This window comes from Symphalangus syndactylus, chromosome 11 (genome assembly GCF_028878055.3).
Source record: "Symphalangus syndactylus isolate Jambi chromosome 11, NHGRI_mSymSyn1-v2.1_pri, whole genome shotgun sequence".
Taxonomy (NCBI): Eukaryota; Metazoa; Chordata; class Mammalia; order Primates; family Hylobatidae; genus Symphalangus; species Symphalangus syndactylus.
In genome coordinates, this window is record NC_072433.2 from 81,038,642 (window position 1) to 81,066,640 (window position 27,999).

General features: G+C 37.3%; 2 protein-coding genes across 14 annotated transcripts in view; both read right to left on the bottom strand.

Moving 5' to 3' along the window:
• ARB2A (ARB2 cotranscriptional regulator A) overlaps nucleotides 1–27,999 on the bottom strand; it is a 480,464-nt gene that overhangs the window by 101,942 nt on the left and 350,523 nt on the right. For 4 of the 13 annotated variants that reach the window (XM_055233328.2, XM_055233333.2, XM_055233332.2 and 1 more), the window contains one exon: nucleotides 24,733–24,768. The exons of 7 other annotated variants lie outside the window; for them this stretch is intronic. In XM_055233328.2, the coding sequence (XP_055089303.1) occupies nucleotides 24,733–24,768 (36 nt within the window). Of the gene's footprint in view, nucleotides 1–1,687; nucleotides 1,775–10,021; nucleotides 19,126–24,732; nucleotides 24,769–27,999 lie in introns of those variants that run through there. 2 more of the 13 variants (XM_063612384.1, XM_063612383.1) reach the window with 2 other exon arrangements.
• On the bottom strand, nucleotides 21,450–23,810 carry POU5F2 (POU domain class 5, transcription factor 2). The gene has a single exon (XM_055233337.2). The coding sequence runs from the start codon at nucleotides 23,033–23,035 to the stop codon at nucleotides 21,755–21,757; it is 1,281 nt and encodes a 426-aa protein (XP_055089312.2). The 5' UTR covers nucleotides 23,036–23,810; the 3' UTR covers nucleotides 21,450–21,754.

Sequence of the window (27,999 nt, forward strand, 5' to 3'; positions counted from 1 at the left end):
ACCTTCATAAAATTATCCTGAGTTTTCTACCATGGCTGTTGTCTGTAGGCCAAAATAAACCAGCTGTTACAAGCTGAAACATTTGATCTGTTTGAGCTCCTAGGCTATAGAGTGCTTATTTAATTCTGTCTGAATTAAGGCACTAGAAAAGAATCTTAGAGCTGAAAAGTATAGAAATCATCTACCTATCCATCTAATATTTAAAAGATTACAGATCCAGAGACGTTCAACTGGCCCAAAGCCACATATAGGTTAGTGATTCTCATCTTTTTGCACTCACCATGTGTTTTTTTAGTCCTCTGCAATTATTATGCTCCTCAAAACAGAACTGGGGAGAACAATCAATTAAATTTGCCACAGATAACATTTCTACCACTTCCAGCCAGCATATTCCTTCTGTTTTTACAATTATATCTTCCATGCACTTTTTCACCACATCTCAAGGTGATGATTCTCTGATTCTCCCTTTCTTATCTGCCTGTTAAAACATGTGTGCGAGGCTCTTTTGCTTACAAGCTGCTGTGATCACATTATTTCCTTGTAGAAACTACTTATTAAGTCAAACTGAACATTTCCAAATATCCATCTACTATCTATCTCCAAAACCTAAAATTTTAGCATCTCATGTTTCCTACCTGTTTGGTTCCCTTGCTTTAAGTAATACAGATAGAAAATCCTTTGGTTTCTATTTCAGCACTCCGAAAATTCGTTGAGCTTCTTTTCTCATTTTCCTTATGCTTACTTTTCTAAGCACTTCAGAGTAGGTTCCTCCTCTTCCAATCTTCAGCACCAAAAGAGATGTGCATCATTTTTGCTGTTTTCCCTTATCTGCTCAGGCCATCATGCCGTTTCCCTTTTCAAATCCTGTCAGGATACCCGTTTATGAATTCTTTGTAAAACCCATCTAATTACTGGACTGCAGTCAACAGCTATTGCTTAATCTTCAATTCTGTTTCCTCATATCCTTTAATTTTAGAAACATAGAACCCTAGAATTGAAGTAGATATTAAAGACGCTTTATTCTAATCTATCCAATGTAAAAATTCCCTCTATCAAATTCTTGAAAAGTAGTTATTAAGCCTTCATTTGACTGCTTCAAAAGACGGAAAGCTTGCCAGTTTACAATGCAGCCCATTCGATTTCTTAAAACAATTCAATCATTATATTGAGCCTCTTTAGTTTCCATAATCCACAATCAAAGCCTTTGTCATAATGTCTATTTAGAACCTCATCTATAGTTCAGGGTTAAGATCAGCTAAATCATTAAGTCTTCTCTGAGTTCTTTCGGTGCCATATCTTTAAGATCTGGATGCTATTTATTCAGTCTCAAGAGATGCTTTCCCCCAGTGGTATTGAACATTTACCACCAACTGTGCCAAATAATTCAATAATATAAAAATTTCAACTGGACAATTAAGAGAAAAAATGAAAATCTTCAACTGGTACTAGCTTTATAGTTTTCCAAGAAACTGGTCTGCATAGGATGTTAGTAACTTGTGATAAGGTAGTGAGTTGGTTAAAAGTCTAAGACAAGCTCAAATGCTAATATATTAACTTTAACAGAGCAAGAAAACTATATACCCATGAGACTTTATTTCTCTTGCTTAAAAAGTAATTACATCTCAGGCATTTACGGTGAGCAATCTGTGTTTTGGTTTTCCTACTTTTTACTTTGTTAAAAGTCAAGTAAGTGCCAGACTCACTGTTTACTTTTTCATTGTGTGATGCCTAACTAAAGTGGTAGGTGTATACCCACCTTCATGTGTAGGTGCTTCTGAAATAAAATGGATGAAAAACATTATATTTAATGTCAACATACCCCAAAGCCTTGTTGTGAAAGGCACAATTTTGAAAAAACTGAATAAATGAATAATATAATTTACTTTAATAGTATAATCTTAAGATTAAGGAAACAGGCTAATAGTCTCAACTGGTTTAAGTTTCATTGGAAGGGTAGTTTTTAATTTGATAGGTTTGAAAAGGGGGAAGGCAGGAAGCAGAGGGGTGGAACCTAGCGAGGCAGCTCTGTAAGATGAATTGCTGTCAGGGTGAAGCGGCTGGTTACAGTAATAGCTGGAAACCATAAGTGTTACAGGCTTTGAAGTCAGTTCAGCTTTGATGTCTTACTCTCATAGTTAATCGTAAGATAGTATGGAAGGGGCAAAAAAATAAGGCTTTCTAATACTGTGCTTGGTGTCATTGCTCAGGAAATCCTAGCATGAAAAAAGACTGGTGTCTGTGTGAACTTTAAGTGTAGCACTAGTCTGCTCTTTTTTTAAAAAAGTTTTAAAATTATTGATGCACTAATTAGCATATTTGTTAGTTTGAGGCAAGTACATGGACATGTAGGAACATGTATTATTAGAACATGTAAATCAATAAATAAGGATACACATTAATAATTATTTGGGTTTGTTATCATGCTAGGTATTGCTCAGATCAAGTTATATAGCTGTGGTTCCCAACGTTGAGCAACTTATTAGCTAAGGACTAGTAATCTTGCTGCAGGAAGTTAAAAATTCACAGGAAGGAGCCTTAGATATCATGTAATCCAAGACCAAAGTCCAAAGAAGATGGCCTGTTCTGGAAACAAGAGATCAAACTGCCAAGTATACACATGAATTAAATAAACCACAATAAATAGATAATATGGAGAAATGAAGGGATAAGAGCATCTTGTGAGTTCTTAGAAGAAAAATTATAGGAATTTCATGTTTCAATACAGCATTGTTTCCCTATTAAATTGTGTAACATTTTTATGTATTTTGCTATATGCAGAAACTACCAGCACTACTAAAATACCTAGCATTTCCTTCACCTCAACTCACTTTCTCTATTTGCCTAGTCCCAAACAATAACATCCACTACATGGGTTTTGTGTTATTCTAATACATATTAGAATAAACAAATAACTATTAAAATAAAAAACAGTTTACCTATGAGCCACCAGTGGTGTGTGTATAACACATGAAGGCGGAGGATTCATGGGAAGAATACATCTTTATTATTTCTTTGGGTACTTAAATAAGAACTATGGATTTAAAGTCTGTGCTCTTAAAGTATTTAAATGTGTCCTTAATGTGTGTTCAGTGACCTAGATAATCTGAATTTAAAATATTCTTTTCTTTGGGGTTGTGTGGTTTGATCCTTCTCATCTTAAAACTTTGTTTAGTTATTGGGACCTACTCCAACTTACTTTATGCACAGTAAATAATGTGTACTTTTAAAAAATCTATAACATATATCATAATAATGACAGCCTGAGATTAAGACTGCAAAATAAAAAGCTGAAAGGGAAAAAGTTTCCTTTTGACTTTTTCTCAATAGTGCTATCTTGTTGCCTGTTGCTTTAAAAGAAAAAATTACTTTCTAGCTTTTCTTGGTAGAAACTAACTACAGGAACAACCTTACATATATTACTTTAATGGGAAAAGAAAAAGAATGATTAAAGTTCTGGGGCATTCCTCTTGTTTATGTGTTGGTATCACATAAGAGGAGGAAGCCAAAGCCAGATACTAGAAGAAAGGGGTTAACTACACCTCATGGAAGCGAGAGGTTATTCCTCTGTTACATTCTTATCCTGTAACTGCATTAGAATTGACTGCAAACATAAACAAAAGCCACTGGTGGGCAATTAAATTTGAAGAAGTAGCCCATAAAAACTGGAATATTCAGCATGTATTACAATCAGTTACACAACATCTGATTTAATAGTTAGATTTTAAGCGTTCCACTTATAATACATGTTAAATGTTCTCAACAAATCATATTCCATAATGCAGTAAAATGGCAATTTCAATGTAGTCTAAGGCTGGTAGGACAAGAATATTAAAGCAAATTAAACCATAATCTTTCATTTACATTCAGAGGTTAAAAATCTGTAGTCATTTGTGACAAGAGCTTTCAAATGAATTTGCCATTCCCAAAGTCATCTCAGTAGACAGGAAGGAGGAACTTGGCATGTGACCAACAAATTATGAGAGAGCAACACCTCAAGGTTAGAGGGCACTGATGACTTCAACAAATCTCACCAGCTAAGGCAACAGATTAAGCTGGGGGATAGGATGCCCTACAACCTTAACCTGTTAGTACCTTTAAATTCTTAAGAGTGACCTCTAGTCCGCTCTTTTATATTAGTTGTTAGTTACACTAATTACAGCTTAACTGGTATTGTTGGCACCAGTTTTTCTCCCAAAAGACATGTAGAGAAAGGTTATCTCTAATAGCTTCAAATAACTTCAGCCAAATTCTGTTGTGCTCATAAGGAGCACCTACCTCCAGTTTTGAATGGGTCTTTTATAGACATCAAAGCAAAGACACTAAAAGCAACGTGTGTTTGTGGATTCTACAAAGCATTTCATAAAGGAAGCTGTAAAAATAAGAACAGTAACTTCTGTAACTAGAAGTTTAGAATGGTTTAAAACAAGGTAATTTGTTTTATTTTTTAATGTTTATTTTCAACAAAGAGTGGCTGGTGATGTCATATACAAGGAGCTAGTTATACCTTATCAATGCTAGTGAAGTAAAAATACTTGGCCCATGAAATCCCGTCAAAATTTATGGTTTTTAAAAAGGGATAATGAAATTTCTATCACGACCTTTTAGAGCTGTTTTAAGTTCAACATTTACATTGATGTTAACCTAAGATTCCACGGAGTTGTGCCTAGGATTCCAAAGCCCATTTACAAAGATTCAAATACCATCTGTGAAGCTGCTGTAAATTACTCTGTAACATTAATCTTTAAAGAAGGCACTAAATCAGAGTAGAAACATACCAGAGAGATTTAGAGCAAAAGTCATAACTGAATTATTGAGATTAATGTAAATAGCTTCACGTATAAGAATTGCAGGTTCTTAAGCCGGGCGCGGTGGCTCACGCCTGTAATCCCAGCACTTTGGGAGGCTGAGGCGGGTGGATCACGAGGTCAGGAGATCGAGACCACGGTGAGACCCCGTCTCTACTAAAAATACAAAAAATTAGCCGGGCCTGGTGGCGGGCGCCTGTAGTCCCAGCTACTTGGAGAGGCTGAGGCAGGAGAATGGCGTGCACCCGGGAGGCGGAGCTTGCAGTGAGCCGAGATTGCGCCACTGCACTCCAGCCTGGGTGACAGAGCAAGACTCCGTCTCAAAAAAAAAAAAAAAAAAAAAGAATTGCAGGTTCTTAATATCAGACTGTTTTTGCTTTGAATGAAACATAAGATTTCTTCTAAATCTTAAAAATAAATTACCAATTTCTAAATGACACTGACACTTTTTTTTTTCATGCAAAAAGAAGAGTAAAAATGATCGGTGAATGGAGTTGTTAACCTAAGGGTGCTCTGAGTTAAGAAATATATTAACAAAAATCTGATGTTATAAAATAGACACAATAGGGAGTAATTAACATTACCAGAAGAAACTTTGTTTTACAAGAGGGAATCTTTAAACCAAGCCTAGTCTTCTCAAAAGATGTCCACCAACAGATACTTGACTTAAATGAACTCTGGGGGAAACAAAGACCTGTAACAGTCAATTATAGTATCACGTGTCATCACATCCAAGACACCATTGATTATAAGATTCATCATTACTTTTTATATCATTTCGAAAGAAAAACATTGCCAATTAAGCTATGGCATGATGCTTTCTTATCACTTATTGCAAGACGTATTCAAACTTTAGCTAGTTAAAATTATGTCTTGTAATTAACGAAATAAAATATTTTATAATAAATTGTCTATCAATATATCAAATGATGAAATTGTTTTTGTGAGAGCAAGCTAATTTTGAAACATAGTCACTAGGTGATACAGTAATCCTCCCTTATCCCCCAGTGGATGCCTGAAATCATGGATAGTACTAAACCCTACATATACAGTGTTTTGTTTTATGCATACATACCTATGATAAAGTTTAATTTATAAATCAGGCAGAGTAAGAGATGAACAACAGTAAGTAATAATAAGATAGAACAATTATCACAATATGCCATCATCACTACTCTTGCCCTTTGGGGTCATTATTAAGTAAAATAAGGATTATGTGAACACAAGCACTATGATACTGCCACAGCTGATACAATAACTGAGACAGCTATTAAGTGACTAATGGGAGGGTGGCATATATGGAGTGAATATGCTGGACAAAGGGATGATTAATGTTCCATGAGGGATAGAGAAGGATAGCGTGAGAGTTCATCATACTACTTAGAATGATGCGCAACTTAAAACTTAAGAATTGTTTATTTCTGAAATTTTCCATTTAATATTTTTTGGCCATGATTGACTGTAAGTAACTGAAACTGTGGAAAGCAAAACTGCAAATAAGGGGGGAACTACTGTATTAAATAAGTGTGCTCTATATAAAGCATTGAAAGAACATTAACCATACATTTTCTACCTTCTCTGAGGATATAAGAGGCAGAACAGTAGCTGGTATAGTGATTTTAGTTTGCTTGACTCATTTATTGATGAATTAATACCCCTATTTCTTTCCGCTAGGAATTTAAGGCAGACTACAAGAAAATCATGTACAATAAAGTTATTTCAGAAATGAAAAACAGAAAATCAGAACTGGGGAAAAGAACAAAAAGCAAGAGCATTGTTAAGAATTTAATTAGATATAAACATAATTTATGCATAACAATCTAGGTTCTGGATCTTTATTTTTCACTGCAATTTCAAAATAAAACATGCTTATCAATGAGATTTTAGGGATTCCTTTGCCTGAAGCTTAGGAACAAATGAGATGACAAATACAAGGACCTTGCTAATCCCAAAGAATTTCTATAAAACAGATTATTACAATCTACTGTCATTTGTTAAAAAGATAGATACCAAATGAAAGTACAAGACAGAAATTAAATACTGGTAAGAATAACCCCAAAATATTAGCAGCTCTCCCTTAAAAAGATTAAATTGGTTGTATCAGAAGATAAAATAGGATTAATATGAAGAACTAACAGACTAAGTCTCCGTATGCTTACATGTCCTCCTGGTCTGTGGTACCAATGCCAGTAAGCTATCTTAGGATATAGGTAGGTGGATAAGGGGGCTCATGTCAGGGATTACAGGTTCTGAATGAAATGAACGGTACTGCAAGAAGGCCCTCCACATAGCAGGCCTCAGGCTTTATGTGGTAATTGGTTGATACAGCAAAAATGACTTGGGGCACCGTGCTAACATTGAGGTCTATTTCAGAATCATAGATTCGAACATCAGTCAAGTGATGGATCAGTTCTAGTGTTTATAATATTGGATCTTCCTGCGTGCAGTATCCTACACTTTCTCTTTTCTCTGTATCAGAAACCTGAGATCTAATTGTGGCCTGTATATTAAATTTTTCAAGAAACTGGAAAAATTGACACAAGGACAATGATGGTGGACATATTCAAAACTCTTCTCTAGGGAAGCATGTCTCTTCAACTCCATATAGTCTTCACTGGGCTGTCAATTATAATACCATCCCCTACCCCCAACCCCCTCATAGATATGGGTACTGGCTCAGGCTGGCCAATCACAGCCTGTCCTAATATGTGACCTCTTTGGCTTCAGTGATATTTAGATGCTAGGGCAGAGAGAAGGCTGTTTCTCTAGGATTCTGCTGAATAGAAGTTGCTGCTACTGCCTGTAGGTACCCTGCCTGTTTGTGTGAAAAAGCCCTTTCTGCGAGAAAGAAAGAATGAGGCCAACAGGCAAAGAAAAGTAGAAAGAGAGATGGAAGGAGTTTGGATGACAGAGTTTGAGTCCCAGGATCTACTGATCCCAGAAGTAGATCTACATCTGGGGTTTTCAGTTTACATGAATCAATACTTTTCTTTTTTTTTTTTTTGGTAAGAAGCTTGAATTGGGGTTATGTAACTTAAAATGAAGAGTCTGTACTAGAGTACAGTAACTGAAACGAGTAGATTGTATTCAGCTTTTTTTCAGTGCTATAAAACATGAGCTTGATATTCATGTATTCATGTTTGAATTCATGTCTACATATTTGAATATGTAAAATTACTATACAGCAAATTATAATAGTGGCATTTTAAAATGCTAATATGTGTTTAAGGGCAAGAAGTTTCTAGATTATCCATGTAAATGCTATAGATCACTAAAAGTGGTAGGCAATCCAAAGTTATTCATATTCAGTTTTCTAATACTTCATAATAATGATGGAAGGAGGGGTAGTGGGAGAGAGGGAGTTTATTCTCCTGATTATGTTTTTCTTGGCACAATTAAAAGTAGTTTGCATTTGCTGAGAAGATACTAGTTTCGTAGTGGGAAAAAGTGGCATAGAAAATGTACTGGGAAACAAGGAAGAGCTAGTCTAAGATTATGGTTTTTTGTGGATAATTTCCCAAATAAACAATGTACTCATAAACAACTGAAAACTAGGTATAGCTATCTCTCTTGGGTAAGAGAGCAGAAGCATTGGACAATAACAGGGTTAGTACATGCTTTTCCAGAAGACAATGTGAAAATTCATTCTGGAAAAGCATTTACTAACCCTTTTAAACTATAATATTTAAATTATAACATGTAAACCATTTTAAGAGCTGGTTGGAAAACAACTCATCTGGCATTATGATTTGCATGAGCTATATTCTACCTCAAGTTGAGTTACAAATAACTCAAAAAACCCTCAGTGTTCTCAGAATAATTACTTAACTTCCATTTTCTAAATATTCTTATTAAATTCCAACATATTTAACTTTTAGGAACCTTAAGCTATGAGGGTATATACCTTCTGGCTCTTCTCTGTAGATGGTAAGGGTCTGAAAAGGCAATTGCCCAGTGGAAGGCACTAAACATGAGTCCACTACCTTGAGCAGACCTCTCAAAATTATTCACCTAACATGTTTCATTATATACACTTTGGGGATTATCAGAAGTAAGAGATATTCTTAAGAAACAGATCTATCAGTCCTGGGTTCTAATAGATTTTTGGCCTATCTGCAAAAAAATTCACCTGCTGAAACAATTTATGCTAGAAAGTGTCACTTGTATTTAAAAACAAAGTATGGTGTCAGGACTCATGTGTTTATTCATAGCCACTGACACCAGTGAGTCTGCATGACTTGGGGGAAAAACGAATCTTTTTAGAATTCTGCAGTTTTATAAGGACTCATTTTAGAAACTGGACTCTCATTTTAGAAAGTTTTATAAGGATCAATATATACATTAAGGATTTCAGTATTCACAGATGGAAGCAACATCGGACTTAATAATTACTAAAGATATATATATATATATATATATATATATATACGGTTTTCTCATTTCACAAAAAAGTATAATTAAGAACTGCGTTGTTCTTTATGCCTAAAAAGTTTTCAATAATTTTTACAAAGGTGGTTGGTTTTTCTTTGTTGTTGTTCTCAGAATGATTCTGACCAGGAGTATATCAATCATTTTAATTTCATATGAGAATAAAATGCAGAAGAATTAATTATTTATCTTAAGTCAATTGTTTGATATAAAAATTTATTGATATCTATTTCATCTCCAGCATCGTGCTAGGCATTCTCTCATATAATGAGCTGTGAATAGAAACAGTTTGACTGTGTTCCATGACAATCAACAGAGTTTCTAATCAGATACATGTTTTTGCAAACAAAGGCAAGTAGGCTTTTACTTAAGAGATTGTCTTGTGTCTGGTGGTTTCTTCAATTTCCAAACACTTTTCAGTAGTTTATTTATGAGATTACAATAAATTTAAAGAAACTGATTAACAGTTTTTTTTAATCAAAAGCCTGATGAAGACAATTGACTCTTGATAAGAACAGGCCAGCGGATCTGCTAAACCATTAATTTCTCTGGACTTGCTGATCCATGGTTCAAGGCAAACCATTGAGAAGCTTTACACCAGTACTAAATTACATTAGTTCCTGGAAGAAAGGCCGTTAGAACCTTAGAACTTAGTATTATGACTTAGGCTATTTGACATAAGTCAATATAAAAACCAGTCACAGGAAGAATGATTTTTTGTCTTGAATGACAACAACATCATTAACAAAAGTACTACAGTTAAATAAATTATCTGTTGTGTTGTTCAATGTCTTTTTGAAAGACTGATATATTAATCTTTAATGTTAAGAAAATATTTCTTCTAAAGCATTTTGGAAGGCTCAAGTAATTATATACTGAGAACTATATAACTTTTTGGCTATGGCTGTATTTTTACCACTACATTTAACTCCTAATTGCAGTAACAAATTACAGTCCAGATTCTCAGTCAAAATAAACTCCCTTCACTTTTCCTCCCCTTCCTTCATCTCTCTCTTGCTCTCTGTCTTTCTTTCTCTCTCTCCTCACCCCCCTCCACTCCTAGTTATCCTTTACGTTGTTCCCTGTTCTTAAGAATGTTTCCATATATTTCCACTGAGTTCTTTGCTCCTTTCTTTGTGTTGTTCCTCTGCCCATTCCTCTAACACTGGCCGCTTGGTGATGTAATCCTTGATTTTCTCACTTCTTTCCTCTCTCAAGCCTATGTGCTTCTTGTCTAATTCTGAATCTTTAGTGCCTAGCCCTTAACAGGTGCTAATTAGATATTTGGTCACTGAGGATGAAGTATAGAGGTACAATGTTACTGCTTACATGAATATGAAGATGCAGAGCCTCGAGGAAAAGCAGGAGTTGGTTTGGGACCACAGCAAGGATGGCTGGGAAATGGCCAAACATTGCTATGGTGAGTATTATCATTTTGCTTGTCATGTCCTGGGGTATTACATATGGTCTACACAGCCCATATTTCAAATAATATACTTAAAATATGTATACTGATATGTGTATGTACGTTTTTAGGAGAACAACATAAATGAGAAATCAAATAATTGCTTATAGTTTTAAAAGTTAATAATATTTGTAGGAAAATTAGCAATATAAAATGTCTAGTTAGATAATGTAATACAATGAATATGCATATCTGTAATTAGGATAGGTAGTTTTATGGTGAGTCTTAGAATGCACATGAGAGTAAACATGCTGAAGATTTGTAAGATGTTCCACTGAATACATGGAATCGTTATTGTCCTCATTAAAACAATAATTAAAAAATCTACACTTACATTTTAGTAGAAAGTGGGATTTCATTTATATATGGTTTTATTTCAACTGTGGTATCACTGGATCAACTGTGAGAAAATATTTAAATCTCACAAATTCAAGCACCTTCTGTTTCTTAAATGTTCACATGGTGTATATATGTGCACAGAGAATGTTCACTAAATAAATTGTTTACTGACTAATGCAAGAAACTCAGTTTAAAAATAAAAATGATACAATTTTTTATGGAGCATGCCATTTCTGGAAACTCAAATAAAAAGGATAAAGATGCTTTCACTTCTCATTTAAAAGTGTTACATTTTTGTTAGTATTTTACTTAAAATTTCTTGGCCCATAAGACAAAAATTTATGGCTGCAGATTAACTACTTTAATGATGTGACACAGAAGCAGCAAAACGTTCTTTTTTCGCTATGGTGTTGGAGTGATTGGCTTTTCAGGGGAGTAAAGAATAACACACTAAATCCCTGTATAGGGAGTTTTTTTTTCCCCCATCTTTTCTCTTTGGTTTAAATATCAAAGGTAATAAATATTTAGCAAATAGATTGGTGCCAAAAAAAAATGTTTGAATGAGGTGATCATTTATATATCTGTATTATTTAATGGTTGATTATTACAGAAATATTTACAGTAAATATATGTAAAAAACTTACATGTCTACTTGGATTTAGCAATACTATTAAAACTGTTTATGAAAACAGTCACTGTCTAAACTTGTTCTCTTCTGTTTTAGCTCTTCTTTTCATAAACACAATGACAAATTAAAGGCAAGTCACCTGACTGTTCTGTACATTAGCTTGATAAGCTTAGTGGCTGACAATTCTTAGCGAAAAGTGACACAGCTTTCTTAATAAGTTCACATATCAACTTTTCTGGGGAAATTTAAGAATCATATCTCTATCAAAATATCAAAATTTTCTTCCTAATATAAGTGAGACTCTCATTTTACTGATGAGAGTTCAATTGTCCTGCTCCGAAAATACAGATAAATAAGTTACTGTAATTCTTCAGCCCAGAAGGTTATTGGTGGGGAGAGAAGAAATTTTATTTTTTGTAAAATTTTCCTGAGAAGATAACCCTAGAATGGTGGTATTATTTGAATGCAGATCTGGGACTATTTGACTCTGTGGCTAATACTCTTTCCTTTCCATTATACCACCTTATTTAACTCCTTTGTAGGAAACAACAAAGTCTCTCTGCCTTTCCAAACCTATCCCTGATCACCTATTTTTTTCTCTACAGTAGGGGTAGTAGGTGTTATTGGGTGAATTGTGTCCCCCACCAAATTTATGTGTTGAAGTCCCAAGCTCCAGTATCTTAGAATGTGACTGTATCTGGAGATAGGATCTTTACTGAGGTAATTAGGTTAAAATGAGGTCATTAGGGTAGGTCCTAATGCAATATCACTTACAAAAAGAGGAAATAGGGACACACACATATACAGAAGGAAGACAATGTAAAGATACAGCGAGAATACCACCATTTACAAGCCAAGGAAAAAAGCCTGGGCCAGATCCTTCCCTCAAAACCCTCACAAGGAACCAACCCTGCCCCCAACCTCATCTCACACTTTTAACTTCCAGAACTGCATGAAAATAAATTTCTGTTGTGCAAGCCACCCAATCTGTGGTACTTTGTTTGGCAGTCCTAGAAAACTAATAGCATGGCATACTGAAACAAATTCTCTTTCAATTAAAAAGGTATATGTTAAGATTTTCCACTACTCAATCAATAATACTCAAACTTTTAAAGCAGATCTAGGAACATTATCATCCATTCTAAAATAATGAATCAACCCAATGCATCTTATACACTGCCCTGGCCACTCAACCTAGTCCTAGAAGATGGTCTACATTATACATCCTGAAAGGAAAAGGAAGACTACTTGTTAAGCAATACAGTTATTCCTTTGAAGAAGAAATGACATTCAGGCTGTACAGTTTTTAAAAAGAATATTGATTTTTAAATGCAGTGAAATCTCAGGAAGGCCCCAACGTTTCCTTTTCCAACCACAGTCTTTGGCAATAGAAGAGCTGATAGCAGCAAGTGAAGCTAGTTTGTATTTTGTCATTTTGTTGGAAGCTGCAGGAAGAAAACCTAAGTCCAAGGTTCAAGACCAAAGTAGCTAATTCTGCCTCTTAGCTGTGCTCCTAGCGGAAAGTGAGGTGGCACAGTGGCAACTTAACAGACTGTTTTCTAGAGGTAGCCCCTTTGATAAACCATGTAGCCTCTCCCAAAGCTTCCTGTCATGTTTCTCTTCACTGGTGTAGCCATGATCATGCTAATGACTTGTTTTAAGGATTTCACTGGGTATTGGGGTGGATTCAGTTCATGACAGTTCATCTTTCATCTGGCTGGGGATGTAATCACAGGAACTGACCTTGCCTTCCAACTTAGAAATCCATAGAGCTCATTTATATTCATTTGGTTTCTTCAAAAATGACAAGCAAAGAAGATTCTACTGTGTTAAAATCAGGATTTCAATATTTTCAAATGCTTTTTAAAATTGAAAAGTGAACATTCAGAAACATGAAAATGATTTGGGCTTACATTATATTCTAAATATGGGTTAACTACAGAGGTATATAAACACACTAATTGTAATTGTAAATTACCATGTTGTGCAGAAAAACAGACATATGGCAGGTGTCTTCACTCACTGTGCTACACTGAAGCTCTTTAACATTAATGGGCCTCTGATTTAAAAAAAAAAAACCCAAACCTTAATTTTTAGCAATGTTTTTCTAATGTATATGGCTCCGTACTCCTCCATTTAGATAATTGCCCTTCTTTTACAGAAACTAAAAATGTGACTAAAAATGAATAGGTCAGATTTACTCTTTTAAACATTGCTTTGTAAGGAGAAATTACTATTTTAGAAACAAAGAAGACTAGGAGAATGTGTATCTTTTGGAACTCTAGATCTCCTAGAGCCTTTGTTTAAAAATATGTCTTGGATGTTTAAAATTGTATAATAAATACATACAGCAAAAATTCTAAAAAAAATCACTAACAATACCAATACCTGTATATACATTTAGATTTTTTCTCTACGTAATATATCATTTAAAAATGGTATGAAGTTTAATAAGTTGTTTTGCTTCATTCAACAATTTACTCTGAACTTTCTATCAAAACTGTGGTTCTATAATATAATTTTAACTTTCTATCATGTTTAATTTTATTTACTTAACCCTTTGTTAAACATTTAGGTTGTTTCTAATTTTTTGTTGTTAAACTTTTAAAAAAATTTCTGCATGACCACTCTTTTTGCTAAATCCTTACACACACACACAAAATTATTTTCTTTTCTTTCCTTTTTTTTTTGAGATGGAGTCTTGCTCTGTTGCCAGACTGTAGTCCAGGGGTATGATCTGGGCTCACTGCAACCTCTGCCTCCCGGGTTCATGCCATTCTCCTGTCTCAGCCTCCTGAGTAGCTGGGACTACAGGCATGCATCACCAAACCCAGCTAATTTTTGTATTTTTAGTAGAGACGGGTTTTTACCATGTAGACCAGGATGGTCTTGATATCTTGACCTTGTGATCTGCCCGCCTCAGCCTCCCAAAGTGCTGGGATTACAAGCGTGAGCCACTGCATCTGGCCACACACAATTATTTTCTTATAAAAATTCTTAAAAGTTGAAATGATGGGCCAATGGAAATGCACGTTTTAAAAGTTTTCCATATGAATTACCTAACAGCCTTTCATGAAGGTTGTACCAATTCACTTTCCAATAAATAAATATTTGTTTATGTTATTTTGCCCATCACCACCACCACTGTCACACTGTTAAATAATTGGCCACCTAAATCTTTACCTTTGAAATTTCCTTAACTATTTTCTAAGTTTTATTCTTTCAGTTTAGAATCACTTTGTCAAGTACATTTCCACTAGGTTTAATTGCAATGGCTTTGTAGTTTTCACTTTAAAAACACAGTTTGACATAAATAATTTTTGCATTCTGAAAAGAATTAATCTTGAATAGATTTTGCCAAGAAAACCAATACTGTTTAGTAGGCAAGACTATTCCTAGAAGAAAGCATAAACAAAAGTGGCTATTCTGAAAAACAAATCCCCATGAGACAGATTTGGTATAACAAACAAGGATATACAGTATATCTCTTTCAAAAAAATGAAATTATCGAAACAGATGCTAATTCAAGAAAAAGATCATGCTTTGAAATAAGGGCAGGTATCCAAACACCCCATGATTTCTTAGTGAATAAGAAAACTTCTATGAAAAAGAAAAATTGTTCCTTATGATAAGATTTTAATTAAAGTGCCAAGGATTGATAAGAGTGTAAGAACAAGAAAGGCAATAATCAATATATTATTTAGTCTGAACTTAAAAGACTTATGTAAAATGCAACTCAGGGCCTTCATATGACACTGAGCTGGAGATATCTAGAAAATATAGATTCAAAGAAAACCAGAAATTACCTATTATATAAGGTACTGTCAAAGGAAATCATTTGAAAAGGTGACAAAAGGGAAGGTGCTTCTTAAATTCTGAAACTGTAGATCTAAAGAAGAGTCACGGTCCTCTTTGAATATGTGATGAAGGCTATCAACCATCTTTAAAGAAAATGCACATATGTACAAAAACATTATTCTGCTTATACTCTAAAGGGGCTCAGCATCTTCAGATTAAAATTATTTGCCTTGTCTATAGGAAATACAAGATAACCAAAATGTTTGATAATGAAACATTTTCAGAATGACAGTGAAGATCTATTGGAGTCAGGAGTTGAAATTTATTTTTTAAATTAAGGCAGGGGAAAATCTGGGCAAATATGAAGACTTTGGACTGTTTGTTTGACATCTGCCTTTACTAATTATGCCACTGACATTATTACTAAAGGTATCAATGGCATCTTAGTTATTGAAATGATATGGCTTAGTAGATTTCTTTTGCTTTTGCTTTTGCTTTTTTTTTTCCAGACAGAGTCTCACTTTGTTGCCCAGGCTGCGATTCTCCTGCCTCAGTCTCCTGAGTAGCTGGGATTAAGGTGCACACCACCATGCCCGGCTAATTTTTGTATTTTTAGTAGAGACGGGGTTTCACCATGTTGGCCAGGCTGGTCTCGAACTCCTGACCTCAAGTGATCTGTCCACCTCGGCCTCCCAAAGTGCTGGAATTACAGGCGTGAGCCACCGCACCTGGTCAATGTATCTTGGTTGATTTCTTATGTTACTTGATCTCTGTAACATTTAACATTGTTAACTACTTAACAACACAGTCTTGGTTTTCTCCCAGCTCTAAGGGTGGTTATTCTTCTGTTTAAGGGATCTTATGATTAAAGTTTCACATATCAACTTAAATCTCTGAAAAATCTGAAATCACTTCAGTATAAAGGTTTCCCTAAGGTCCAGCCTTTTCTCTTTTCACAGCAAGTCAAGAGATCTAGTGATGGAAAATCTTTTAAATTATGTGAAGCTGATTAGTGACATATAGAGGATTTGCCTAAGCAGAGGTGGGGCAGCTGTGTCAATGATGCAGCTATGCGGGGGCTGAGATGGACTCTAGGAGCTGTTCCCTAAGATTGAGAGCTCATCACAATTTCTCCACATCTGTAGAGGCTGCAGAAGAACTGAAGGAGCAGCTGAGGTCAGTGCCTCTTCACAGCTCTTATGTTCACAACACAATCAGAGTTGTTTATTCTGGCATTCAACACAGTCGGACTCTGCTGAAACATCGCCTTTCCAAGGCTTTCCAGAAGGGCTGTCTAGGAAAACGATGAAGTGGAGTTGGTGCTGTGTGACTTTTAGTGGGATAATCCAATAGCAAGTGATTAGTCACCTACTGAATCTAAAGCTAAGCAATTAGGATTTGGCTCTATTTTCACTAACTTATGTGGATCCTCAGTGCTCTACCTTTAGATACTGACAAGAAGAAAAAGCATACATTTGTTAAGCTGGGTCCCTGTAGCTTGTGTGGAGGAAATGGTCTCACTGGGATGTTGTAAGCTGGTATCAGAGACCCAGACACTAATTCAGATTCTTCTGCTTGATGATGTTGTGGATTCACTGTCACTGAGTTTGGTCCAAGAACCAGAAGAAGCTTAACATCTCCAAACATTCTCTTAAATGGAAGCATTAAGAACAGACAATAAGTTTTTCTTGAGCACTGATGTAGCCCTAAGGATAAAAAAGCTGTAGTGTGGAATTCATTTCCACACATTTATCCAGTGCCGTATTTTGGGCATTGTCATCAAGGACGCTGGACCATGGGAAGCTGTGCTGATATATACGGTTCATTTACACCTGCTTTGTGGCCATCATATTTCCAATGTGATGCTATATTCTTGAGTAAATAAACTGGGAACTCAAGCTAATCTTTTACAAGTGTATATGTGTAATCTTGATATATCTCCATTGTCCACCTGAAACAATACAGCTTATAAGTATGTTCTGAAAATTAAAGTTGTTACAATTTGTTTATAATTAAGTAGTCTTTTTAAAGAGTTAGAAGAATGTAAGTGCAGCATTAATATTTGCTCGACTTTTTGTTTTTAAAGTACTTCACCAAAAGTTCATTCCTGAAAGCTGAGCTACATCTGGGCTACTTCATGTTGTGGACTATGGAAGATCTGGTTTAAAACTTATTTTCATCACCCCGGGTAAGTCATTTCCTCTTACGAAGATGTCATGAGAATGAGATCCCTCAAAACAGAAAAATAACCACCCTTAGAGTTGGAGAAAAAAAAAGTTTAGGTCTCTTAGGTGTGGGTGCAATGGTGATGGTAGTACTGGGGAAGGAAGTAGTGGTACAGGTAGTTAGCATAATCTTATGAAATAGTCATAGGATTTCATATATCCCTTAAGCATTTTTCATTTATTCCAGAGAAACTGTCAAAAACCCATACCCTTGCATATAAAACATTCAATAACCTAAGAAAAAAGGAACTTCCTCAACATGTAAAGACTACATATGAAAAAGCCAGAGCTAACGTCACACTCAATGGTGAAAAGACTGAAAGTTTTCTCCTAAGAACAAAAACAAGACAAGGATGTCCCCTTCTGCTACTTTTATACAACACAGTACTACACATTTTTGCCAGAGCAAGTGAGTAAGAAAAAGAAAGGGTATCCAAATCGGAAAGGAAGAAGCAAAACTATCTTTATTCACAGATGACATGATTTATATGTAGAAAACCATAAAGAATGCACCAAAAAACCAGTTAGAACTAAATCTGCAAAGTCGCAGGATACAAAATCAACACAGGAAAATCAGTTGTATTTCTATCCATTAGTGATGAACAATTTGAAAAGGAAATGAAGGAAACTATTCCATTTACAGTAGTATCCAAAAGAATAAAATACCTACAAATAACTTTAAGAAAGTGAAAGGCTTGTACACTGAAAACTAAAACATTGCTCAAAGAAATTAAAGAAGACATAAGTGGAAAGACAGCCTGTGTTCATGGATTGGAAGACTTAAAATCGTTAAGATGACAACACTCCCTAAAGCAATATGAGGGTTCAGTGTGCACTCTGTAACAAAATCTCAATGGTGTTTTGGAAAGAAATGGAAAAACTGATCCTAAAATTCCAATGAAATTTCAAGTAACCCACAATGGTGTGTGTGTGTGTGTGTATATATATATATATGGCATGTATATATATGGCATATATATGGCATGTATATATATGGCATATATATGGCATGTATATATATGGCATATATATATATATATGGAAGAACAAAATTGGAAGACTCACACTTCCCCATTTCAAAACTCACTATAAAGCTACAGTAGTCAAAACAGTGTGGTACTGCCATAAAGACAGACATATAGACCAACAGAAGAGAGTTGAGAGCCCAGAAATAATCCCTCACATGTGCGGTCAACTGATTTTTGACAAGGGTGCTAAGATCATTCAATGCAGAAAGAACATCTCCTCAACAAATGGTGCTGGGAAAACTGGCTATCCACATGCAAAGGAATGAAGTTGGGCACTTACCTCATACCATATACAAAAATTAACTTGAAATGGATCAAAGTCCTAAATTTAATAAATAAAACTGTAAAATTCATAGAAGAAAACACAGGAGCAAATCTTCATGACTTTGCATTTGGCAACACCAAAAGCCTAAGCAACAAAAGAAAAAATGGATAAACTGGACTTAATAAAAATTAAAGTCTGTCTGCATCAAAAGATACAGTCAAAAGAGTGAAAGGACAACCCACAGAATGGGAGAAAATATTTGCAAACCATATATCTGATAAGGGCTTAATATCCAGACTCTGTGAAGAAAAGACAAACAACCCAATTTTAAAAATAGGCAAAGGACTTGAATAGACATTTCTTTAAAGAAGATACAAAATAGACAATAAGCATAGGAAAAGATGCTCAACATCATTAATCATTAGAGAAATACAAATCAAAACCACAATGAGACACCACTTAACAGCTACCAAGATGGCTATAATTAAAAAAAAAATAACAAGTGCTGCCAGGGATATGGAAAAACTATAACTCTTGTAGATTGCTGGTGGGAATGTAAAATGATGCCTTCACTATGGAAAACAGTTTGGTAGTTTCCCAAAAAGTTAAGCATAGAATTACTGTATGACTCAGAAATTCCACTCCTATGTATATATCCAAGAGAACTAAAACAACAGGTAAACAAATAGATTATTATATGTAAATGTTCATAGCAGTATCATTCACAATAGCCCATTGGCTATTAATGAAAACAATCTAAGTGCCCATCATCAGAGGAATGGATAAACAAAATGTGGCATATCCATACAATGGAATATTATTCAGTCATAAAAAGGAATGAAGTTCTGATACACACTACAACATAGATGAACCTTGAAAATGTGCTAAGTGAAATAAGCCAGATACAAAAGGTCAAATGTTGTATGGTTCCATGAATATGAACTGCTTAGAACTGGCAAATTCACAGAAAGGTTACCAGGAGTAGGGGGATAGGGGAATGGAGTTACTGCTTAATGAGAAGAGTTTCTGTTTGGAGTGATGGAAAAATGTTGGAAATGGATAGTGGCGATGGTTGCCTAACATTGTGAATGTAATTAATGTCACTGAATTTACACTTAAAATGATTACAATGGCAAATTTTATATTTTATCACACACACAAAAATAGGCAAAGGTAAAGTTTCTACAGTCTCGTGAAGAAAAGATTAAATAAAAAGCTTAGTCACACCTGACTTGTGTGACAGTAAAATTATCCCTGAACTTGAGGTCAGAAGATCAGAGTTAAGTCTCGATCTCTTGACCTCGTGATCTTCCCGCCTTGGCCTCCCAAAGTGCTGGGATTACAGCCATGAGACACCATGCCCGGCCCAGAGTTGAGTCTCTTATTGGGCCCCTGGTTTGCACTCTTGGGCCCACAAGAGTTATTCTCTATACAGCCACTAGAAAAAAAAAAAGAAAGAAACAAACTAAGTACTCATCTAAAAATTATCTAAAAAAGAACAATGAAAGAAACCAGAAGAAACTAGGAAAAAATTAAGAAGAATGAAGTGAAAATTAATTAACTAGGGAATAAAAATTGTAGTAAGTAGAATAAGGAAAAAAGCTTACACTTTGAAAATACCTATAGATAAAACATTTGCAAGACTGATTACAAAAGAAGCAAAAATTGACAAGATTAGTATCCAGAAATAAGACATAAACTCTGATATAATACATACTGATAGAATTCTAGGACAATAGATAGAGCATGCAGGTGTGTGACAGCAGATTTGAAAACACAGAGGTACTAAATGGTTTCCATTTAGTATATGGTGACCAAAATTGACCAAAGTAGAAGTGGAAAACTGAAAAGACCAATTTCAGAGATGAAATTAGAGGAGTTATTTGACGTATAATGGCAAAAACCACCAGGGAAGTTTGGATAAACTATTACAAATATCCTCTCAAAACCATATAAGAGAGCAAGAGAAAGTAAGGGAAATTCCCAGGGAACCAAATAGAGGTGAAAACTGGAGGAGTAAGCTACAGCTGGGACTGAAGCTCTGAAGTCCAGCTTGCCAACCTCAGTAACAAAGGAGTTTAGAATACAGTGACTGTGGCAGGACATGACATAATCCCATGGGGCTGCATAAAGTAGGGAGATGAACTGAGACCCTGACATGAAGCTGGGGCACCAGAAACGAAAAGGTAAATCAGAAAAAAAAAAAAAAAAAAAAAGAATCTTCCAAGAAAGCTCAGGTGTCTCAGCAAGGGCTCTAGGTGGGCTCTGTGTGTTTCTTCCCTATCACATTCTCAAGTCATTCCCTCAAGATTATTATCCTGGATTTTGTGTTTGTATTTACACAGAGTTCTGCTTGATTTTAAGCAAAAAATTGTATACTAAGGTACTCTTCTGTGACTTGAGTTTTTCACTTAGTATTGTGTTTATAAAAAAATTTAATCCCTATGTTTACTGATAACCACAAGGAATAACAGACACAATATTTAATAAAAAAAGGAACAAAATATCGAAACCATCTATATACTGTAATGTACCTTTAAACCAATGCTAGGGAAACAAAGGGAAAACACAAAACTGCAATAAACTTAATCTTCTCTCCCAGGTTTTTCTTGAACAATTCCCACCCCCATTCCCTACTATGTATCCTTAACTTCTTTAGACAGTGAATGAGAAATTAATGCTAAAAGCCTTCAAATGAACCCCAGAGACATTTCCTGGGTTTTCCCTTCTTCTTCCCTCTCCAACTGTGCCGCGAAGGGCAAGTCCCTCAGCCCTAAAGTCTGAGGAGGCCCAGAGTGGTGGCTGGGGCAGAGGAGTGGGCTACCCCTGCAGAGTAGAGGCGTGTATAGTGGGGGATATCCACTGGGAGCCACAGTCCCAGGTGAAAGCACACTGGTGCCCCTGGGCAAGGAGGCCCGGCTGTCCCCACAATCTCCCGTGGGGAAGCATCATTGGTTGATCGACTGCCCATCTTGCTGCGGTTATAGAACCAAACTCGAACCACATCCTTCTGCAGCTGGAGGCACCCAGCAATGTGGCTGATTTGCTGAGTTGTGGGCTTAGGGCACCGCTGGAAGAATTTCTCCAGGCTGTTTCCGATTCGTCGCTCCCTGCTTGCCCGTCTCCACTTCCGAGACTGTTGCAGGATCATCTCCATTTTGCATAAGCCAAGAAGGTTCTCTGCTTCCACTTCCTCCAGCCACTTTTTCAGCAGTGGTCGCAGCTTCCACATGTTGGCGAGGCTTAGCTGCTGGGCCTCGAAGCGGCAGATGGTCGTCTGGCTAAGCACCTTCCCAAATAGAGCTCCCACAGCGATCCCCACATCAGCCTGCGAGTACCCTAGGCTCAACCTCTTCCGCCTCAGCTCCTTGGCCAGTTGCTGCAACTCTTTCAGTATGCCCGAGATGTCCTCTGGCAGCGGCAACTTCGGGATGCTCCGCAGGGCAATGTAGGGCCCGGGGAGGGCGCCATCGGAGGGGCGTCGCAACCAGTCCCCTGCCTCACTAGCTCCAAGACAGGGCCTGCAGGGTGCTATCCAGCCCCGGAATTCGTGTGGCAGGGTACCCAGGGGAATCCTCCACACCTCAGGGCCTGGGCAGACCCCTGGCCTGACTGCCGGCCAGACCATCACCCTGCCAGGGGCCGCCTGGGTGCTCAACCAGGTCAAAGTGTCAACCCGCAGGGGCATCGGCCCTCTGGGGCCGCCCCCACCACTGCCTGGAAGGGGGCAGAAGTGGTTTGAGGGCCTGTGTCCGGCCATGGGTGGAATGGCACCCGCAGCGGCTCCGGTAGGAACTGATGGCCCTCGAGGCTTCAGAACAGCCACCGGCCCTCTCAAGCCCCGCCCCCCAGTGGGCAGAGAAGGCGTTACAGGCCAAGGGTGCCTGTGCGTAGGCGGGGAAATCTGGTAGATCCATAGGAACTCCTGGGTCCTAGGGTTAAGGGAGTGAGCCCCCAACCCTGACCTTTGCTTCCAACTCCCACAGAGGTACAAAGCTCCCTTTTGGGATTTGCATCTCCAAGCTGTCTGGAGTCCCTTACTCACTGCCTCCATCCTCTCCCTGAATAGAACCCAGGTATTTTCTTATGCCTCTTCAGAAACTTAGGACCCCTGATCCCCAGGAACTACCTAACCTCTTGTCTTCACAAATAATTATTAAATATCTATATGCCAGATATTGCTGGGAGGACCCCTCAATTCATAAACTGCCCCCTCACTACTATCTTTATGGTCACAAGTACTGCCAACAGTTCCTCTTTGCACATCCCCAGTCCCTGCGCCCTAAGAAACCTAGGCATCCCTGCTTGAGTTTCTAGTTAACATCAGTTTACTACCTCAGATTCTACCCCCCGACTCCACCCCCAAACTGCCAGATTCCAGTCCCTCACTGGGGCAGAACTTTGTAACTAATGCCATGTTTCTTCCCCCAGCCTTGAAGGTCCTTTTGTTTCCCATTCTAACCCAGCTTCTTGGTCCAGAGTTTCCTCAACCAACAGAGATCTAGGTGTGTGTCTTCTCTTTCCCACTCTAGAGACAGGTCTCTGAACTGGCCTGACCCACTGTCCCCCACTGAGGATGCTCCCTGCAATATCTGACTCACCAACATCAGGCTCCTTTTTCCTTGGGCCCTTATCCCACCAGAGACCCAACGATCTTAATTTGTCCCTCCATCATGCCCCTGGCTCAGGCATCCAGCTGTGGGCCTTGTGTGGAGAAAGCTAAGGAGGGAAGGAGAAAGAGAGGCTCTGACCTCAGTTTCAAAGTTTCCAAGGAGGAAGAGCACAATGACCTTGGCTAGACAATCACAGCCCTTCATTCTTTAAACCAACCACGATGTGGCTCTGTCCCCACCCACATCTACTGAAACTGGTCTTCCTGAAGTCATCAGTGATTTTTCAGCTGTCAAATGCAATGGACTTTTAAAAAATCCTCATCCTGCCGTATCTGGCTATAGTGACAACTCTTCTTGCCCCGTCTCCTTTTAAAATTTACATGAAATGCTGATAACAGCCAAATCTGTATTTCAGTTCTGACTTCTCTTCTGATTTCCAGTTTTGTATTTTTCACTGCCCCAAGTCAAATTCATTATCCGCACTTCTAAACCTGCCTCTCATCCCGGGACTCTTGAACTAGTTATCAATAACTTGGTCACCCAAGCTTAAACCTAGGAGCTGTTCTTGACTTTTTCTATTCTCCACAGGGTGTCAAATCTTATATACTGGGTCTCCTAAAACATCTGAATTCTACCATCTCCTTCCTAGCCTCATCTTCCTGGGCCCTTAAATACCTCTTCCTAGATGAAGGCAGAACCTTGAGACTAAATTCAGCCCAACACTACAGGTTGTGTTGTGTTGTGTTGAGATTGCAGATATGGCCTTGAAGCAATGGTAAAGGAAAAAGAATCAGAAAATTGGCTGCCGTCGCTACAGGCTGTGTACTTAGTTATGTGTCATCTGTATCTCTACTGCAACCCTTGCTAGAATGTGTGCTGGCTATGAGCAGGGTCATTGTCTGTCTTGTTCACTGCTAGATTCTCAGCACCTGGAATTATATCTGGAACATGGAAGGAAGTCAAGAAATATTTATTTAATGTTAAATAAGTGAATCTCTGTAGCATTAATGGTAAAAAGACTTCCATATTTGCCTTCAATTAGATTTTAAGATGACAGTCTATAAAAAACAGCTTGCAATATACAGAAGTTCATTTAAGAATAACTTTGCTGGTATCTATTCTCTTGAGGTATACTTACATGCTATTTTTTTCAAAATCACGAAGCAATCAGTATCTGCCAAACAGAATGAAAGTTGGATCACAAAGAAGGATAAAGAAGAGAAAGCAATATATATGCTAAGGTCCACATATTGAAAACAGCCATTTTCTTTTTTTTTTCTTTTTTCTTTTTTGAGACGGAGTCTCGCTCTGTCACCCAGGCTGGAGTGCAGTGGCGCGATCTCGGCTCACTGCAATCTCCACCTCACAGGTTCAAGCGATTCCCCTGCCTCAGCCTCCTGAGTAGCTGGGATTGCAGGCACCTGCCACCATGCCTGGCTAATTTTTTGTATTTTTAGTAGAGACTGGGTTTCACCTTATTAGCCAGGATGGTCTCGATCTCCTGACCTTGTGATCCGCCTGCCTTGGCCTCACAAAGTGTTGGGATTTCAGGCGTTAGCCATCGCGCCTGGCTAACAGCCCATTTTCATAAGAGAAGAACAGGAAAAAAGGTTCATTAGTGGTTCAAAAACAATAGTTGAATGAAAATTTTTTAATGAATTAGAAAACATGAGTTCAAATAGATGTGAGCAAAGCTTTATTATATTTAAACTGAGTTAAAACACAGTGGCTAAAAACATTTACTAAATTAAAAAGTAACACTGGCCAGGCACAGTGGCTCACACCTGTAATCCCAGCACTTTGGGAGGCCAAGGTGGGTGGATCACGAAGTCAGGAGTTCAAGACCAGCCTGACCAACATGGTGAAATCCCGTCTCTACTAAAAATACAAAAATCAGCCAGGCGTGGTGGCGTGGACCTGTAATACCAGCTACTCAGGAGGCTGAGGCAGGAGGATCGCTTGAACCCAGGAGCGGGAGGTTGCTGTGTGCCGAGATTGCGCAACTGCACTCCAGCCTGGGTTTTTAAAATTTACTTGGATGCTCTCACTTAAGGCTTTCTTTGTACTTGGTCAGATCTCATCTACCAATGTGCATATCTCCCAGTTTATGCGCGTGTACTGCCAAAAAGAAAAGCCCATATTCTTAAGGGAAGTCTTGCCATTTCCTCAAAAGTATATTCAACATCCTATGGAAATGGGGTTAGCAGGGAAATGAAGCAGGAACATATTTAGTTGGAACAAGAATAGAGATCAGACAAAGGCAGTTGATGGCAATGCCCAAGACAACTGGTGCTGATTGTGCTGGGGCATTTGAAAGGCTAATCCATCACCTTCAACAAAAATCACTCTTAGTAAGTGATTAGATTACAGTGTAAGAATCAGGCCAGTCTTATCTATGGGGAATTACAGAGTAAGGATGAGAAACACATGGGTTCCAGTCCCCAATGTATTTATAATCTAAATGAGGGAGAAGAGAAACTGTCAGTAGAGCAGGACAACTATACTCATCCAAAGGGAAGTTAAGAAGTTTTCTATTATTATGATCTTTGGAATCAAGGGTGGTTTTCTGAAAGAGTTATTTTAAGCAGAAATGCTTAAAAATAAAAAGTATCAGGATTTTTATTATTAGGTTCTCCTTAAGAATTCCCTCTTCTAAGGAGACATAACCAATTGCCATGATCCACAAATGATAAGAAGCAGGAAACAGTGAACACAGAGTTAAGAATCAACATCCTTGTAGGGTTTTGTTCAAGTTTCATAGTTTTGAGAAGTCTTGCCCTATACTCTGGACCACAGTGACATCCCTCCCCTCTGAACTTACTGCGATTTCCACTCACCTACATTTGCTGCCTTAAACAGCTGGAGTTTTATGTCTTAGTTCTCCAGCTAAGAGATATGTAACCACCTAAATTCATATTATAGACATACCATTTATTTTGTACCTATGTGCCAAGTAACATGCTAATACACAAGCTAGTCACAGTGCTCTGAGTATAGTAAGTCCATGAAAACATCTGGATGTGAGAGTGATCTGCCTTTTATGTCACTCTGTTGGTCAGTTATTTCACTGGATAGGAAGGTGATCCTTGCTTCATCATTCCTCCAAATGCATCCCTCCCAAAAGCTTCTCATACTCGAGACAGAGGAGGACATGGCTTTGCTCAAGAGTCTATAAGAAGCTCTACTTCTCTGTAGCAGAGTCTCCAAAAAAAAAAATTTTTCTTTTTGACTGCAATAAAGCAACAGAGCCGACCAGAAGATCTAAGAACAACATCCAAGTGAGAGAGAGAGGGCAGGGCAGACTAGATGGTGCTGATCTTTATTGTCTCCCCACTCTGCAGATGTCCTAGTAAGTTAGCACTGACCAGGCATTGTGGTGTAAAGGTATTGCCACTAAGATGGGCAGGTGTAGGACCTCAAGAATCATATTAGTTAAGGAGCAAGACAAAAGGCTAAGGCAGAAGACAAGATGCAGAGACTAGATACTGGGAATACCCTCTCTGGATCCAGGGAGTAAAGTCAGTAATCCAGGAAAACTCTGGCAGCTGAGTACTTTAAGGAACGATGCCTCCCACTTCACAGTGAAAGAGTTAACATCACACATTACAACAATTTAGTTCACTGGAAACTACCTGAAAATACACTGAAATGATTAACTGTCAATCCTTTGTGTGGATCTTTACTAAACTGTATAAAGCAAAGTGAGCCATTAAAGATAAGTTAGGCAATTAAGAAAAACTAATAAAGTACATACAATAAGAACATTTATGTTGTAATAACATAGAAAAAGAGCTAATCAAATCAAGGTAGTTACTAAATAGGATAATTTATTGCTTTTCAAGATAATTTTCATAATAGATAATAGTACTATTCTTTACAGGAGATAACAGAGGACAAGAACATGGGTGAAAGAACAGCCATTTGTAAATAACAGTAATACAAGATGCTTTTACTCTTGTATGTGGAGAAATGCTATAATGTAGTAGTGTTGCTAACATAATTTCTTTGATTTCTTTAATTTCAGATTAAGATTATGAAGGACTTTTTAAAAACATTACTTCTTTTTGCTGCTGTTCTTTTTAGTATTTTTAAAATGGCTGCTTTGTAATGCTGTAATGATGTAATTGCTGCTTTGAAACAAATGCTCATGACACAAATATGACACAACCACCACATAGTCAGAGACCAAAAAGAGACTTAGAGTATACAGAGAAAAGGCCCTCCATTTTATTTTGCAAATCTGAGATATTCATGAGCTATGAACTTCCTATGCTATAAAATAAAATGATATTAAGTATAAAAGCCCTGCAGCCTTCACCAGAAGCCTTAAGGAATTTTAAATATCTGTAAAGGCAGGAAGAGCAGTTGAGCTGACTGGGGCTGAGTTGAAAGGCACTATGATGAT